General features: G+C 35.5%; 1 protein-coding gene across 2 annotated transcripts in view; it reads left to right on the top strand.

The window, feature by feature from the left end:
- The window catches only part of GPM6A (glycoprotein M6A), a 127,105-nt gene that overhangs the window by 83,247 nt on the left and 24,893 nt on the right, over positions 1-18,965 (top strand). For both annotated transcript variants that reach the window (XM_074905779.1, XM_074905780.1), the window contains 2 exons: positions 1,152-1,344; positions 16,499-16,655. In XM_074905779.1, the coding sequence (XP_074761880.1) occupies positions 1,152-1,344; positions 16,499-16,655 (350 nt within the window). The remainder of the gene's footprint in view (positions 1-1,151; positions 1,345-16,498; positions 16,656-18,965) is intronic.

Raw genomic sequence — 18,965 nt, 5'->3', positions numbered from 1 at the left:
TTTTTCTTTTAATATATCTCTAGTATTCCTGTGATATAGCATAGCCTAAAGCTTCTGGAGCATGTTAAAATGTGTTGACCTGCACCTATTCACAATCTTATAAGTAATTTTTAATTGACTATTGCCTGTATAAACATTTAAATCTTACAGGCCTCAGCTTGGTTTCTATCCAAATCCTTTCTGGTCTAAACCAGTAATGCTTAGGAGAAAATAAAACTTCTGGCTACTGAATCAATGTATGTTTGCATTCCCCTAGTCAGTGGTCCCTGTCTTCTCTGCCTTTCCAGAAGGCAATAGGAAGGGCTCTACAGGGTGTAAAAGTCCCTGTGGGAGTGATGAGATTTGGGAGAGTCAGAGATGCTGCATTCATGAAACTTCTTGACAAACTAGGCAAGGTAGTGCCAGAAACTTGAACACCCTTGGTGAGGAAAGGGTTTGCTGTGGAACTAGGCATCTGTTTAGACACTCTGCTGACTGGACAAAAGGTTGGCCTTGTATAATTCAAGACCAATTGCCCTCACTTAAGAAACTTTGCACAGGGTAAAATATATTGCGAGAAAATTCAACCTCTATAATTGTTTCTAATGCCGTGCCTTTTCAGTGGATATCTCCATTTATTCTTGTGAGGTATTTGAGTGATGTACAAAGAATTGGTGCTGTGGGCAGGAGTAATTCTCTTGTCAGCACTGTTCAGATGAAAAAATGGAATAAACCTATCATGATGGAAGGAATTGAACTGGATATCCTCTTTCTGTGGTGTTCCTGTTATTGAGGATTCTTCAGTAATCTGATAGGTGAGCAACAGGAATTATGAATATAGGTATAACCTAGGATCGACATTGTAACCTGCTCTGAATAGAAACATGAAGCTGTACAAGGAATTAATTGTTTAACCTTTCATAATCAGATGGCATGTCTACATTTAATAGGTCAAGTAGCAACTGAGAAAACTCAGAAGTTGAATTAACCTGTGTCCTTTCACATTTGTTTTTTAATTCACATTTAATTTTCTGTCATTATAGGTTGTTTTACTTGACCTAATCTCTCTTTGGCCTGCAGTCTTCAATTTTCAAAAGTGCTTCTCTAAAGTAAAAGTTTTATTTTCCCTTTCTTGATATTATATATTAACACACAACTTTATTTTCTTGTAGGGTGCTTCGAGTGTTGCATCAAATGCCTGGGAGGTATTCCCTATGCATCTTTGATTGCTACCATCCTGCTTTATGCTGGAGTCGCACTGTTCTGTGGTTGTGGACATGAAGCACTTTCAGGAACTGTCAACATTCTTCAAACTTACTTTGAGATGACAAGAGCTGCAGGAGATGTCATTGATGTCTTTACCATGTAAGTTACTAGTTTCTTTTAATTGTTTCCTTTTAAAACTGCTGGAAAATTCCACAGGGAATATAAATCTGACTCAAAAAAATGTCTTCTAATGAAAACCATAGAAAGAATCAGTTGGATAAGCTCAGCAGATTTGACAGTTGATATTTTTACTATTTACAATCAATTTGCAATATTATTTAATATCCCATAGTAATTTATTATTAAACATTAGTTCATATAATATTGATGAATCTGTTCCATGCATGCTTGCTTTGATCCTTTTATCCTCTGATAATAACTTTGCTGAAAAGTGTAAAAATGTAAAAATAAAAATCTTTATACTCCAAATAGATAAGCAGGATTGTGTAACAAGTAACAGATTACTTCTGGAAATAAACACAATAAAGAAGTAACTGAGGAGCTGTGCAGAACTCTGAGACTCAAAATTTCAAAACTCTATTGCATCTGGTTTTCCTAGAATTTGTCTGTTTTGGAGGTTTCATGCTTTGATACTCCTGAAAACCTGTTCTGGAAGGCCTTTGTTTTGTTGAGCATCTCCTTCCCTTTTGTAAATTAATTACATATAGCAAAGTAGTTTACTATAACCTGAAATTAAATGACATGTTTTCTAAGCTGTTTAAAATTGTCTCTTTAAAACGTGATTTTCTTAGGTATTTGAAATCCAAATTCTATCTGGTTGCTAATAGTCATAACTAAAGCTGGAGTATTCTATCCTCAAATTTGTACACCTTTTCTTTCATGAATGTTTTTTTGAGATGTGAAGTGATTTGATCATCCATCAAAACATTGACCTCATGATAGATAGCTCCATAACAATGGCAGCTCAGGCCTTAGCAGTTGTCAAAAAGCAAACCAGGTACCAGGAGCTACTGGGAAAATCAGAGAGAAACAGGGAACATACTTATGCCATTGTATGAATCCACCTTTCATCCATATAATTAATACCTTCTACAATATTGGTGTCCCAGAGAGGGCAAAAAAAGATGAGTTATAGAACAGAGTCTATATGGTAAAAAATTGAGTTTAGTAGGATTCTTCAATCTAGAAAGAGTGATTAAGAGCTGTTGGGCTAGAGGTCTGTAAATTCACAATGTTATGAATAAGATGTGCAAGGTTAGGATTATCTTCTTCCAGTACAAGAAGTTTGAGGTATCAGAGGAAACTAGTAGACACCACGTTCATAAGAAACAGGTGATGGTACTTCAGCTGTTGCATAGCAGACCTGTGAAGCTAGTTGCATATTGTGGATGCCAAAATCGTCCAAGGATGGGTTCAAGGGAAGACTGAATAATCTTGGAAAACAAATCCATTGACGATTTCTTATGCCATACAGACTTATCCACCTCAGGAAGTCCCAGAGGCTAGAATAGCGTTAAGGGTTATCCTGTCAACTTGCCTACTCTTACTTTTATATTCATTGTCTGATATAGAAAAATGGATATGTTATTTGATCTGACTTGATACCCTTGTTTTCATGATAGCTAGAAACAGAACCTTAAATCTCTTCACTTGCATTGTACTACATTATCAACAACCTTTTCAAAGCTTCTCTGTGAATGTTAGCTGTATTGTTTGTGGAATTAGTAGCCAGAAGGGAGAGTATAACAAATAAGTATGTCACTGCTATGCCATATGCAAATTTCTTCTTAGGACAAAGGAATTTAGATGTTCTTGTGTAATAATACATTGGGTTGATGGGAAGTATGTGACTTCTGCTCTGCCTTTTTGCCTTGTCGTTTAGAATAATGGGTCTGACTTGACTTGGCGGCTAAGGTTCATTGTTTCCTGAATGAAATATCAGTCATTTTATTAGTCTCTAACTTATTTTATTAGTCCCTAGGGAGCCATTAGAGCAGAACAGCCACAAATCGATGCTTTCTCTTCAGAGCAAGTTTTCCAGCTTCCCTCTGTCAAATGCTTAAGTGAAAATATCAGTCAGGAGACATAGTTCAAATGCATATAATTCACTGGAAATGATTAAGGAACTGTAAAAGTGATTTTTTTTTTTTCTTGGCATTTAATTGTTTGGCTTAGCTAATAGCTTTTTGATTTGTTTGGTTTTTTGTTTACTTAAAGATACACTAAATCTTATTCTTTCCTTGGCAGACCTACTGGAATCCAAATTTCAGTTTATTCAGTTGTGAAAGATGTCTCTAAAGTTATGTCTTAAAGGGAGGAGGAGCAAATATTTTGACTAAAAGCAGATGAGCCATTGCTTTTGAGTGGATAAACTGTGATTCTCAAAGAAATTTGCAGACATTAATTTTCTATCAGCTTAAGTTAATTTTGAGAAGAAATGCTTGATATTTTGTCATAAGTCTTAATTAACAGTCGCTGGTACAAAAGCCCTGTGGTAATTATATTGCTTTGAAAGGCCAAAAAGCAGAAAGAAAAATATGTAAGTAGAAACAGACAATGCAGTGCGTATATTCTTAAAACTACACATATTGAAATGAAAATAAAACCCGTTTATTGTTCTGATTAGAAACAGTAAGATTTTTTAAAAAAATCTACCAGTGTGCCCTACTAAATTATAATTTTTTAAGGTTATTATTTAAGACATTTTGGCTCTTAATGCTTCTAGTGCTGCGAAGTGTCTCGGGCTAACCTGGAGTCTGTCCTTCTGTGAGAAATGTTCTAGGCAGATGCTGCAGTGGAGTGAAGTGTGTTAGATTCTGTTTAATCATGCTTGTGGTTTCTGTCTGTATTTTTATTAGCACAGCGGATTTCAAACATTATTCAGAATAAAAATCAATCCCTATCTGAGAGGTACTTATGTGGGTGGTAAGAGATAAGGACTTTTTTAACTGTGCCCACAACTGTGAGTGTTCTGAACTCAAATAACACAACTCACAAGCCATCTTGTATCTTTTATCTTTGTCAATACAGCTGCTCATTGCAATTTAAAAGAAGCAGCAGACCCATGTAGAGAAAGTAGGGCATAATGAGGGCATAAACAAGATCTGAAACACTCTTTAAGTGCCTAAAATAAAAGCTAAAGTGCCTAAATCCAACAGAGCCATTCAGAAATGTCCTTATCAATGTCCCTGAAGCCATCAGCATCCCTGACTGGCATCACTTGGGGCCTCCCCTCAACATGTCCATGGTCTAGGACCCCACTTCAGCCCAGTTTGGGGCTCTCAGTCCCTCATCGCAGACTCAGCTGGTCACAGGGCTGGAACTGACCCCCCTGACTGCTCCCTGACAGGGTGCTGGGATGGGCCCTGGCTGCCCCATGAGTAGCCTTCATCCCATGTGGTGCCCTGATGCTTGGGAAGAGATGAATTAATTAAGAACCTGTAGTAGGCCTCAAAGCCACCTTGGAGGGCTCTGCCCTTGAGGGTTCAGCCAAGAGCAACAGCCCCATGGAATAGAAGTAGTGATTTGGCTGCTGGCCCTGCAGGAGTTGACATGGTTCCTGATTCTAACTCTCTGGACTCAAACAATATATACCAGCTGCAGTTCATATCTACTTCGGAAATACTAATAAGTAGTAAATAGTTATAATTTTTAAAATTAAGAGTAAATTTTGCAGCTGGTTTTAAAATTCCTTAAATGACAGGCAGCTAAATCAATTGTCTTAAATTTATTAAATTTTTTCCAAGTTAAAATATGGAATGGTCATGGTCAATAATTCTGAGAGGTATTGGAGACATCTTGGAGAGATGCTAGATGGGGTGGAGGTGGTGCTTTTATAGTAAAGGTTTACAGTAAAGAATGCTCTTTTGCTTGCTTGTTTTGAGGGGAAATACCAAAACCAAATATGGCCTATAATACAGTGCTAAAAACAATAGTGTCTAAAAAGTCACAGTGATTTTTTTTTTTTAAAAGGATTTTGTCTCAAAGTACTGGATTGCAGCCTGACTTGAATTTCTGCAGGGTGACGCAACTAAAACAGATACTCTAAACTCTTGAAAACTAAAATAGATCAAATGTATTGAAATTTGTATGAACACATACAATAAAGACAAGCATTCCTTATGGAGAGAGCATATCTTTAAAAATCACATAGCTGAATGAGGTAAATTTTTCTATCCACAGTAAATTCTAAATCCATGAACCTTTAATAAATTGGATGGTTATACAAAAACATTTGGAATTATCAATAAGTGACCTTTAAATTGGGACTAACCACTGATTATATTGCTTTCTGAATTGCTTTTGTGAAACTTCATTCCTCACAACCCCAGACCTCTTTACTATCAACATTGTCACTGCTCTGATGGTAGAGGTTCCCCACCCCTCACTGCCCCCCAAGTGAAGAAATGCCTGTACAGAAATCACAAACTGTTGTTTGGGGTGTGGATTACTTCAGTGGATGTAGAGTAGTTATTTTAGTTCCTTGTGATTCAGAAGGACCCTAAGAAAATAAATATGGTGGTTTAAATTATCCTGAAAATTGTCTTGATGATACTTTAACAGGTGAATGGTTTATGTTGCCTACTTTGTCAGTTTAACAGCTCTGTAGGCTTCACTGAAACAGTGTAACCTGCTTGAGGTGCTTGGAAACTGGTATTCGGTCATTGTTCTTCTAAGAACTTAATAACTGAACACTCTATCTGCAAAGTACTGGGTATAACTAGATTCACTTAATCACTGGTTTTGACAAGATTTCGAAATCAGCAGAAATAGATGTATGATTATCAAAAGTGTATTGTATGAGCTGGATTTTTATATTTTTCTGGTGTTTGGAACAAATTCCAGAAGATGTTTTTTAGGAAATCAACAGCACAAGGTACATTTGGTGTGTTTCCGAACAGCATCTTTTCACAGTTCTTTCTCTTTAGTATGCAAGGCCAGTTAGTGCCATCTGTCATATGCTTGTGATATATAGGCCATGAAACAAGGGAATCACGCTCTTAGAGTGGAAAAATGAAGAAATCTTCCCAATAGAAGCATTAACAATGTTTTCCTACTACAGTCATAGCTAATTCAGGTCGCTGTAAACTCACTTCCTTTTAAAGGTGTGAAAACAAATAGTAAACTAAATCAAGTTGCAGTTTGTGAATCTGTTGTCACTACCTTCTCTGTTGGAAATGCCACACTCTACTGGAGCCACCTTCTTACAGCTAAATATTTCCTTCCTTTCAAAATGTAAAAGCCTGTGTTTCAGATGCTGTGTCCAACTTTGATGCTTTCTGATAACCTTTGTTAGTGTATAGTCATTGTTTATTAAAAGGATGTTATTTAGTAATATATATATGTATGTGCAACTGTTTTGAGGAACAAAAAAAGAGCATGCATAAAAGCTTTTATATTCCCCCCTCTTAGAGTTTGAAACCGGTGTTTTGAGAGGTAGATAAACGGATGTTATTTTGATCAGCGTGCTGTTCTTTGTTTTTGTTGGCTTTGTAGCTATCACAAGTTAAATACTGGTACCACTAAAAATATTATTTTTATCATTATTATTATTATTGCACTAATATTAATGGGATACTATGAAAGGTATTACAATGAGACTTATAGTAAAGGCTAGCTGATATGAAATATGGTATTTATAAATATTTGCATTAGACCATGTGATGGTTCTGTTTTAGTCATCTACTTAGTATACAACAGTACTAATCCGGTTTTCCCTATACGTGCTTGTTCTGTTACAAAAGCTTGGTGTTCATTAAATTTGAACTTCAATTACATTTTAAATACTATTTATATTATGGGAAGCAAAACATGTGAGGCTCGGTATCGGGACAAGAAATTCCTAATTTATACAGGGCTGTGTCATAGTAAGTCTGGAAACAGCAACCCTCCTAAAAACCCCTGGCAGATGACCCCACTGGTTCTGTAAGGAGAATATTCATCTGGGCATGAATTCATCTGTCTGAGCCTATGACAGGAAGAAGAGACAGTGTAGTTTCTTCTGTGACAGCAAATAATTTTCAATTAATCTTATTTCACCTAAGTATTGTAGAAATCCTAGCTTGATATGTAATACCTTGTGTCTACTGTGTATGATGCACAGGCTGATAATCTTGCACTATGAAAACTAGGTAACAGTGGGCTGAGAACTGCCTTATTCAAACCCTCCTTTGAAATCTACAGAGAATCTGCTCTCAATATTTTTGAGATGTAAGCTCTGAAGAGGTAGTTCAAAGTTAAGCGGAGGAGTCATGGCTACATATACCTTAGAAAGCAACGTTAGCACAATAGAAACTGATTGGTAGACCTAAATACTTGGTGCTAATAACTTGCTGTTCATACAGTATTCATTTCAGGGGCTTATTTTGGATTCAGTCTTGCCTGATACAATGGACTGAACATCCGTTAGTGGCTGGAGTGCAGTAGGAGGACTCCTGGAGCATACTTCCCATTTAGCTTAATTGGAAAGGAATCCATGTTGTGCAGTCTAAAAAACATGACGCAAACCATATCTCAATAAGTAGGGACAGCTGCAGGAAAAAAAAAAAAAATCCATTCCTGCGCCAAAACACTTATGGGAATGTACCCATAATCCCTGCTACTGTAAAGTTAAAGATTTGTTCACTGACCTCAGTGGTAAAAAGACTTCCAAGTAGGCTAATGAGAGTTCTCACTAATAGAGTTCTTCTACCCGGATTCTGATTATGTATAGAAGCATGAAGTTACCTCTGCAAGGAGGGCCTAACTTTGGCCCACGTGTCTTCTTTTTGTATGGCAATTTGGCAGGAATCATCGGAGAGAGCACAATGTCATTGAAGGATGCATTTTTAATTTTAAAAAATATGCAGTTTAATTAAGGAGAATAGTTTCACTTTCACTGGAATGGTTCAGTCACACTGAAAAATTAACGCTGGACAAATACAGCATATTAAAGATTAGATGCAGAACACAGCATTTAAAATCTGGTATTGTTCAGTAGATGCGCTAAATCTGACAGAACATGACAACACCTGAGAATAGGATCTTTGCAAGATTATATGGTGCTGAAAAGTCACATTTACTATCTACTCAGCTGTATTATGTAGCCTGCCATTCTTTATTCTGTTAAAAGCAAAACCAGTAAGAATCTATGTAAGTAAAATTTAGGATTTGGGAGTTACTTGCAAAAATGTGGTTTTCATTTTATGAAATAATTGAATAAAGAAATTGATAGCAGCGCATGTGAATAATAGAAGAATGATCTTAAGTAAAAATTTTTTTGTCTTCGTATGTGCAAATACATTCCACTGTTTTCAGGCAGGCGGCTGTATTATTTAATACTGTGTTAAGCAGCTCTCTTGGTTGTCTGGAATTTTATATTGGTTATAATCACTGCATGCCTGTGACTTGAAGCATTTTCAATAGACCTTTCTCAGCAGGTGGTTCAACTTCATAGGAAATATCTTTTTCTCTTTTAAATGTCTCTATTTCCCCTTTAGTCTTAGTTTACTTTATAAATATCTGAACTGTAAAGCATATATTCTTATGTAATATACATATTGCTAGATCTTGCTTCATGTGCCATGCAAAACTAAGATAACTGGCCTTTCCACAGGAGATCTGAAAAGGGTAAAATTAACTATTACCATCCCAATTTTGAATTTTAATATTGTTGTCAGTCTTACGTTATCAGTCTGTACTGTGTGTGCTCATTTTACATTTGTAATAATGAAATACAAATTCTATGGTATGCTTTTGCCATATCTTTTTACACTTTATTGATATAGAAAGTTGCCTGGCAGTGCAGTATCCACAGTGAACGACACCATCATGTAATTCTGCCAGAAGTCTGTATGTTACTGTGCACTAATTCCAAATTTTTGGCCTTATTCAGGCAAAGTGGGCTCCAGATTTCTTCTGTAATTAGCATCTTTAAAAACGTTTATTAGAAAATAGTTTTGATAGGGTGAGAAGACAGAACAAGCCTAGATTATGAGAAAAAACTTTGAGAAGCAGCCTCGTCCATGTGCCATAGTCAGAACTTTGTGTTTTGGACTTAGACATTTCATGATTATTGAAATTCTTATGCTGGATCCTTTCCTGTTCCAAGAAAGTTACAAGAATCGTAGGGCAGGGATGTTATTTGTGATGCTATTGCTCCTCTTCCATTAGCTTGTGAATTCTCTACTGCTTGTAGAAGTGCTCCATGAAATCTCGGCTCAACTGTCCCATACCTAGGAAGGAAGCAACCACAACTTTTAGAGGACGATGATTTAGGTTTGGATTTGTCGTGGATGAAAGTATTGACATGGTAATGATTTAGTAAGAAATCTAGATTTATTAATAACTTACAGCAATTTGTCAATACAAAATAATTCAGAAATGCTGAGAGAAAGAAAGCGACTTATTCACAGATTCTAAAATGACAAGATTCACACTAACTTATTTAATGGTACTTTATTTATAAATATATATATACATGTGCCTACACAAAATGTACAAACACATAGTAACAAAGGTGTGTGGGTAATGAATGAACACAGAACGGACAAAACACACACAGAAACAAGGGTACGTACCCCCCCACACACACACCCCAATAAACAGAGAAAGAACAGGTGAAAGAGAAGCTAGCTCAAAGCAAATTTCCCTCTTGAGTTCAGAGCAAATACTCCCAGTGCCTTGGCCTTCCTAAACAGGTGATAACTGATACTTGAGCAGGGGGACTTTGCCCTGGCCTTCCGTCTGGAGCAGACGACACCTTAAGGGTTTTGGTACCTGAGAGGCGTCCCAGCTCAGGGGAGATGCTGGTCACAGGCCGCTGCGATCCAGGAGAGCTCAGAGGGTCTCTCTGGTGGTCGCAGTTTATAGGGTCCAAGATAATTGACTTTTGTCAAATACCTTCTGGTGCCTTCCGGCAGTTGCACAAGAATTTGAATAACATGCAACCCTGTTATTGTTCCATCTGACCACATCCCAGGCACAGGGGTGCCAGGCCATCAGGAGATGATGGGCCATTATAACCAGTTCGAGCAATCGGGAGGGACAGGAGCCAGGCTTGTTAATGTTATCAGTCCTTATCTCCACAGATTGGTGTATGGCTGGGGGGGATGTGGATGGAATCACACCTAGCACCAAGCAGCCCAACAAGGAGGGCAGGGAGGGGTAAGAATTGCACCACCACAGTATTCCACATACTTGTAGATTGTATGCCACAAATGGATCTGTTAAAATCAGTGGTATCTTATGTCACATCAGCTTCTGTTCCGAAAAGAATAACAAAATCTGGCCCTTGCAGAATGTGAATGTAACTTGCGCATTATAGTATGATGATCTCTTCTTTATATAATCAAACCTGGCTTTATCTTTGAGCAAACGATTCGTATGATTACATACAAAATTTCTTACAGAAATACAGAATCAGAAGTTTCTGTTTTCCTTTTTTCTCATGTTTTATTTCTACTTTAATAAAAAATACTTTTAGGTCTTTATTGCTCTTATCCTTTGTTTACTGTTAATCATTTCTCCTTTTATAAGTTCTTGACAAACTTTAACTGAGCATTCTGTACTGCAATTTTGTTTACTTTCCACCTGAAATTTAAAAATTTGGACTCGGTATTAAACTAATCTCAGAAAAAACCCGCATGGATTTATGCTGACTCTTTTTCACTAGTTTCATTTTTCACTTCTCCACAGTGAAAATATTTCAGTTTCTTTTACTTCATTTATGTTGTTACCTGGAGTTTTTTGGTCTTTGCAGGTAGTACATGATTATTAATAAATCCTTCTTTTCTCCCTGTTGGCTGTATGTTTTCCTTCTGAAGTTTACATTTGCTTGTCTCCTCCCTTTGCTAACAATTCCTCTATGCTTCATGGTGCCAACTATCTTCTTTGCTCAAACTGTTTAAGTAATATTGTTGTGAATTTACACCAAGAAATTGTTCCCAGCTGGTTTGCAGGAGAACCTGAGTGCATCTTCTAAAAAACTGCCACGGGGCATAGCTTCTGCATACCCTAAACAAAAGTTTTTGCTTGAAGACTTCCCCCTATACTTCGTCTCTCTTCAAAAAACATAATTGCAAAAGTGTTTCTACAAACTTGAGATAGTTGGAGGGGTCAGGCGGCTATTTCAGTCTCTTAACAGCCTCTTAGGGGTCAGTCTTTCAGCAGGGAAGAGGATCAGCAGGAAGGTTGGCACTGCTGTTTTACTGGGTAACAGAGGTTATTGTGCATTCCAGATGTGAACATCAACTATTCAGTGTTCCTTGTGACTGGGGAAAAAAAAAAACCCAACAACAAAAAAACCAACAACAACAACAAAAAAAAACCCCAACCCAAACCAACAAACAAACAAACAAAAAAACCCAAAAAAACCACTACCCACAAAACCTGCAAAACTGACCTATCCCAAGGGTAGTGATTACACATCATTTCACAATCTTACTAAACTGTGATTTTTAAAATTGTAAAAGTAGATCTGTTACACAATCTTTCTAAATTGTCTCTGCCAGATATAAAAGAAGACTATTTTTAATTAGGAATTGTACTATGATAATTTAATCTAATTTTTTAGTACTTTGATATCTTTGTTCTTTTCTTTATTGTGTTTTTTTTTTTAGCTTGGAAAAAGATATAATTGCCTGCATCTACTTGCATTCAGAGAGTATAGCTACAGTTTGCTGGCAATTATGTGCTATTCAGCACCTGTAGTATTTGAATGTCATTATTTATATTGGGGAAGTTATGTTATAAATTCAGGAAGAGAAATGTGAAGCAGAATTATAAATGCTGGGAAACTAGTTCCACAGTAATACCCAGTACTCTGGTGGGCTAAGTTATCTGAAAGCTCTGTGGTATTAGCCTTTTATCGCTTGTTCATGCTGAAGTGTACACATACTTTATTTGAATAAAAAGGGTTTCTGAACAGCGTGAGAATCACGGGTCACAGAGCAAACTAATGTGTTTTGTTTTGTGTTTTTGGTGTTAATTGCAAATAAATGACTGCAATGCATTCATATATTAACCAAATTAAAAGAAAAAAAATCCCTAGCTAGTATGTAGATTGTTCCAAAGCAAAATTAAGTAATTTTGATAGAAAAATATATATTGTTGTGCATTAGCTGAGTACCAGACTTCAACACTGAGAGTAGAAAGTGTACCATGATTAGACTGAATACTGTAAATGCTTCATGGCTCCTACAATTTGCAATTCATTTTAAGGCACAGTAAAATATAAAGGGTCAAAGTTAACAGCTCTTCTTGGCTTATCTATTGGAGTAGTAAATCCATTTATTATGGTGGAGCAGTAGTGATTTACTCCAGTGAAGCAACATGTTCCATAAGCCCAGAACAGTGTTAATTCTCGACACAGTAAACAGAAGCTAATTATGAATATTGAAATACTTTAGAAACAGGTTATAATAATTATGAGCTCAGTTGATCGAAGGAGTCTCAAATAAAAAAATAACTAATTTGTTATAATACACTCTTTGCAAAATCCTGCTACAGATAGACATGATCATTCAACAGTGGATCTTACTGCTTGATGATTTATTTTATTTTTAAAACCTTGAATATGCCAAAGCACCATGAAAATACACAGTGAGCAATGTGCAACATCGATCTGATTTACTGAGAATATTTTCATTCACCTCTGACTTGTCTCTGCTGGGATAATCTACTCTGTACTCAGCTACAACCTGTTCATTGAGATGTTAACGCTGATGGCTTCCATCAATAACTTCTGTTAGAGGAAGGGTTTTCTCTAGAGCTATTCTAATATTCATCTTGTTGGATGGAATCCAGATTCATATTAATGAGTTAGGAAATCCACTTAATATGGAACTATTAATGACCCAACAGCAGAAAAAGAACTAAAACTTGAAAGCTCAGCTTTATTTAAATCACAAAGTGGAAACAGTGATGTCTGTTTTTTAACATTTCTGAACATAGTGTTGTGGAGAAAGGCAGATCTGGAGTCCATGGAGCGTCTACAAGATTAGGACAGTATGCAAAATGTGTTTTAGATTACTAAAAAAAGTCTTTTCCTAATTTTAAGATGTTTTTCACAATTAATTTGCATTTAGATAATCATTCATCTTATTCTACCCAGCATCCTAAATTAATATGTGAAGATTGCATGATCAATGTGAATTTGTTAAAATCGAATTTATCTTCTCTATCTTCATTGACTGCCTTTCAATAGAAATGGTTCATGACTTTAATTATATCATTATATAATATTAATAGGTCTCCTGCATTTAGTGAATACGTATTGAAGATTTTAATTTTTGTTCTCATTTTGTGTAGCTTTAGTCTTCACCTAACGTGTACCGTTCCAGTCCTGTCAGGAATACAAAATTTATCTGTATAATTTTGTCTCTTCTTCCTTTACTTCTTTGCCACCTCTTTCCTTTCATTCCAGCCTACACAAGTGTAAGCCTTGCTTGTTATTTTTCTTTGTCCTTACCCATCTCACCCATTGGCTCATGTTCATCACCCTTCTGTCATTCCCTTCTACCTCACTGGTTGCTCTCATGCTTTGTCTGCAGCATTTGAGACTTTGCTGAAGTACAGATGGCAATTAATCTCCCTGAGTTCACCCACAAAAAATCAAATTTTATTTTAGAGAAAGGCAATCTCCATTTTACAAGGCCTGTATTTTATTAACTAGTATATTTTTGTGGGAAAATCAAATTTTATGTAAAATTAGATGCTGCAGAATAATTTAAAACCAACAATATCTTCAAAACTATATATATAAAATGTTACTGGTTTAATATATCTTCTTTAAATACAGCACATACTAAATGCAGGTATATTGCAATACAGTTCTATCTGACTTGTAAAGAAGTAGTCGAAAGATTGTTTCACAGTTTTTATTTATATTTTTACTCTTTGCATTGTACAAGGTCTTTTCTCCCTGGAGTAAGTCTGGCTATTTCATCTCATATAGTCTGATCAGTAGGAATTTTACTACTTCTCTCTGTAGAGAGTGTATGAGGAAGAAATTGATTTATATATTTGGCTAGTGTATTGCTATATGCATTTTTTCCTTGCGAAAGGAAGATTTAAGTGAAAGTTACCCCTTTAGTTACACATAAGGCTGAGGGAAAAGCAGACATCTCTTAGTATGCTTTTTGATACAAGGAGCTCCGTGGGAGGCTCAGGACAGATGGTTTAAAGGGCTGTTGCAAGGGCTGAAATAGTCTCTGTACTTCCCGAAAATCCTAATCTCTTTAGGGCAATCATACCTTGTAATTTCTACAGCGCTCAGCACACAGAGGTCTGTGAGGAGCTGCTGCTGGCAGAACTCCCATACTTCAGCCACTCATGGAGGTCACAGTTTTATACGGTATATAAAGTAGGAATTGAAAGAGATCTTATGGAATGCTCACAAAGTTGCTGTCTTTTCTTGTAAGTTTATTTTCATCAGTAATGTCAAGATAGGTTCAAAGCATAATTTACCTTTTTAAAATAGTGTTACATGGGCTGAATTACTATAAAATTAGGGAAAAGGGATTTTTACAATGTAATTAGCAATTATATGTATCAAAATAAATTTAATCTTTGCATCATCTAATACTGTCTATAGTGCTAAATTTGTTTCACCATTTTTAATAGCTCATGTTTTGAATAGTCCCACACAGATATCAGTTTATCCTAATTTTCACTTGAGTATGAAAGAAAAAGTGATATAGAAAAAAGCTGACATGGCTTTTCTGTTGGAATGTTAGGGAAAAACATATCCTATCTCATTCCCAGAAACCAGTTATCGCCCTCTGAAAAAATGCTACAATAGGTGCCAAAACCATTAATTTATAATACTTCTCTCGCCCCCAATCGGGTCATAAGTTTAATTGCATTTTTATGAGACTAATGCAAACTTAAGATACATTCATTGAAGTTGTAGACACAGTCATACATCTGAAATATCAACTATAAAATTGAATCTGACTTTGAATGTCTTGAAAAACATCAACTCAAAGATATTTTAATGGAGTTTTGAGCTTTGTTATTATATTGTACATGTAAAAAATGTATTGAGAGTTGTCTTTCGGGTAATGATGAAAAGTGTGATCCTAAAGAAACGTTATCATTAAATATTTCTTTTCATGACAATAAAACTATTCATTTTTATGTCTTGACAAATGTCCATTTTGGGTAGTTGTTTGATGCATGTCAAAATTCATCTTGCAGATCCTAATGGGTCTGTAGCTTATTTTTTGTTCTACTTTGTTATAAGCTGTTGCTTTCTTGACCTGGACGATATGACTGGAATTTACTAACATCTTAAACCTGCACATTACTGTTCTCTAAAGAGTTGCACAAATCCTTCTGTGTCATATTCATAAACTGGAAGCTTACTGTGGCTAGTTTTTTTAGAGAAGTCCAAGCAGGAAACATTGAAACCTGCTGATCCAAGACAATGGTCCCTAGAAATGTTTCCAAGGTTAGACAAAACACGTAGAACAGGGAGGTACTTTCAAAAATCTTTTCATAAACCCTGGTCATGAGAGAACATTTAGGAGGCAGAATCTCCTTGAGCCACTGTTGAACTCTAGACAGTGCTGGGCGGGACAACCACACAACCCAGGTAATCTTCAAAATATATTGAGCTTCCTAGGGCTCTTCATGTAAGCCATCCTTCCATTTCTTGAGCTTTGGGTCTATGAAAAGGTGTTTTTAAATCCCCATTATAGAAGAATGCCACATGATCTGACCTTATTACTTTTGTAATAACATGTTTCTGATTTGAAGTTAGGGATCTCTCTTGATGACTTTATTAATCTGTCAGGCACTTTGTCCATTGGAGAGTAAGTGGAAAAATAATGATGATGATAAGATAGCACAGACTGGCATTGCAGCTTGAGAACTACTTATATATCTAAAAAGGTTTTTAGAAGATTGTGACAAAATATCTTTTCTATAAGCTGAGTGCTGGATACAATGTGTTACTTAGGAGATGTGTCAGTCTTGTTTCCTTTGTTCTTTTTTCTTTGCCAATTTATTTAGAGAAAAAAATAAAATAACCGACTTTTAAATTATTCTGACAATTGTGCTGTTTTACCTACACAGATCTGTTTTTACATTTTATTAAATGAAATGCCCTTGTGTTTCTTATATCAGTTCTGTTTTTTTCCAAAGTTCACTCCTGTCCTCAGCTTCAGCTGTCATTCTAGCACATCAAGCACTTAAGCTGACTCCAGTGTAGAAGCTTTGAAGCTTAGTGGGTCTGATTATCTCACCCTGAAATTTCAGAGTCAGCTTTAAATTTTTATGCAGATAAATAATTTTTGCTGTTCCTATACAGGATTGACATCTTCAAGTATGTGATATATGGTGTAGCAGCTGCATTCTTTGTATATGGCATTTTGCTGATGGTGGAGGGATTCTTTACAACTGGTGCCATCAAGGATCTGTATGGGGATTTCAAAATCACCACTTGTGGCAGATGCGTCAGTGCCTGGGTAAGTGGTTAAGAAAGCTTTTGTACTTATGACAATTTCAACATGTTTTGTGTATTTGTAGTGCCTTGTGAAGTTTATTTTTGGTTTTTCTTTCTTTAACGTTTTTTGATACCTCAGTTTAGTGGTTAAAAATAGCAAAGGAGAATATAGAGTGTTAGAAATGTTCTCTATGTTGCTTAATCACTAAGTAACTCCTGCAATTTAGGAGCAATTAATTCCACCAGATGAATGCGAAAGTTTCTTCTCTCAGCAGCTTAAACTGTTTGGAACAGGACTAAAACTGTGTAATACCTTCAGCCATACTGGGCAAGAAATATTTTTTCTTGCTAGTATTTTCACTGTTATTTCAGAAATCTTTCCTGTTCCTCTTTGGGACAGACTGAGATCTGTCATCAGGTTTTGTTTTGTTTCTAAATGGTAAACAGTCCATTATTTACTCTTATGTTATCTCTGGTTTGGAGAGACTATTCATTTATGACCCTAGAAAACCTAGATTCAAAAAATTCTGATTTGTACTGGGACTTAAATGGAGATTCTTCATACTAAAATTGCTAACGATTTGAATTTGGGATTATTTAAAATTCTCTGTTCAATATCAGGTAGTAACGAACTTTTCTGGCATTTGACTCTTTTGCACCTAAGGTAAAAGGTCTGGACACTTGGTACCTGTTGGAGTTGGATATTTCTGCAAACACCATCAATACCAACAAATCATATTTTCTGATGAAAAATAAATTATTAAATATAGCCAAGTAGATCTGGGTGTTAAAGTAGACTTACTGTTATACTATATTTACAATAACTGATACATAAAATAATAGCCAGTGGAAGGTTCCTCCTTGTACCCTCCTACAAACATCAACATTTATTAAACTGGAATACAGACTAGGAACAAATATAGGCAATAGAGAGTATTTTCCAGTCACACTAAAGATTATCAAACCTGTTATTTTGGTTATCCTGACATTTAAATTTAAACTGAATACAGATAATCTACTCATTGGAAATTGGGATTATGTTATGTATGCCATCCCTACATAGATGTAACATGCTCCACAGTAATGCTGCTTTTTCATCTTTTTTTTCCTTTTGTTCATGTCAAATGTCATTGTATGAGTCTTGCACTTTGACTAAGAATTGTTTTAAAGCTTTTAAATAAATATATAAATAAAGACTGGGAACATTTTAAATACAGAGCAATCATTGCTTATACCAACACTGCTTTCATTTCCTGGAAAGAAATCTCTAATCTATATTCACTGAGAACCTACGAAGCTAGTTCAAATTCTGTAGAGAGTAGCAAATTTTTCAGAACATTGTATTTTCTTCACAGCTGCCATAAAGGCCTGTCTCAGTATTGCAGCAGAGCAGTGCTGCATCAGTTTTGATGCCCTTGCAGTATAAACTAATTCTGTAGCACATGTCTAGAAGAAATGAAGAGTTAAGCATCTATTCTATGGTTAATATGACTTTTATTATTAATTAAATTAATTCCTTCAGAATTTTATTTTCCTAATCTGTAATTCGTAATGTATGTGTTTTACTTTAAGAAACCTTGGATTGATATACATGGTGCTGCTAAGGTTAAGGCTGTGTACTGTTTATGATCACAGTTAAATAAGCTATCAATTATTTTGAGTTAAACACATTGTTGTTATTCTTGAAGTTAGTGGAAGTTTTTTCTTTTCCCTGAAAAAGGAAAAAAATATGCAGTTTGCTTGTCTTATTCAGATGATATATCATTAAGATTGCTATTTTGAGTTACTATTTTGGTTTTTGATTCTGTGCTCTAGAGGTTTGGGAGTAAGACTACATATACAGCATTTTTGTCAGTTAAAATGATACCCTTTTTTATTAGGTTTATTTTGATTATCTCATATTTAAAATTCTTAAGGGGCAAATAACAGTTTACATTTTAAAAAATATTTGGAATTAGAAAATATTTCAGTCCACCAGTGATGTATTTATGTATTATGTATTAGTATTCAGTTCCTTAAATCATGCAGTGATATGAAGAAATAAGTTCTAAGAACAACACAAAGATGACTGGAGAGGTAAATCAAACCTAATCGGTGCCCTTGTGTGTCAAGCCCAAGTTGTACTATTGCTATGCAAATTTGCTGTAACAAATTTTGTTATGTGCAGTTGCCAAAATGATATAATGCTGCTGAAGAGGATTGGCAAGTAACCTTCCTTGTATAAATTCTTGAGATGGTAATTTTGCAAATATTAAATTCTAAGCGGTCAAAGACTAAACAGTTGCTATCTTTTAGCAATACCTTAATACTAACAGAAATGTACATACAGGAT

Source organism: Athene noctua, chromosome 4, assembly GCF_965140245.1.
Source record: "Athene noctua chromosome 4, bAthNoc1.hap1.1, whole genome shotgun sequence".
Classification (NCBI taxonomy): Eukaryota; Metazoa; Chordata; class Aves; order Strigiformes; family Strigidae; genus Athene; species Athene noctua.
Note: the sequence above shows the minus strand (reverse complement) of the source record. Positions and strands in the feature narration are given on the sequence as shown.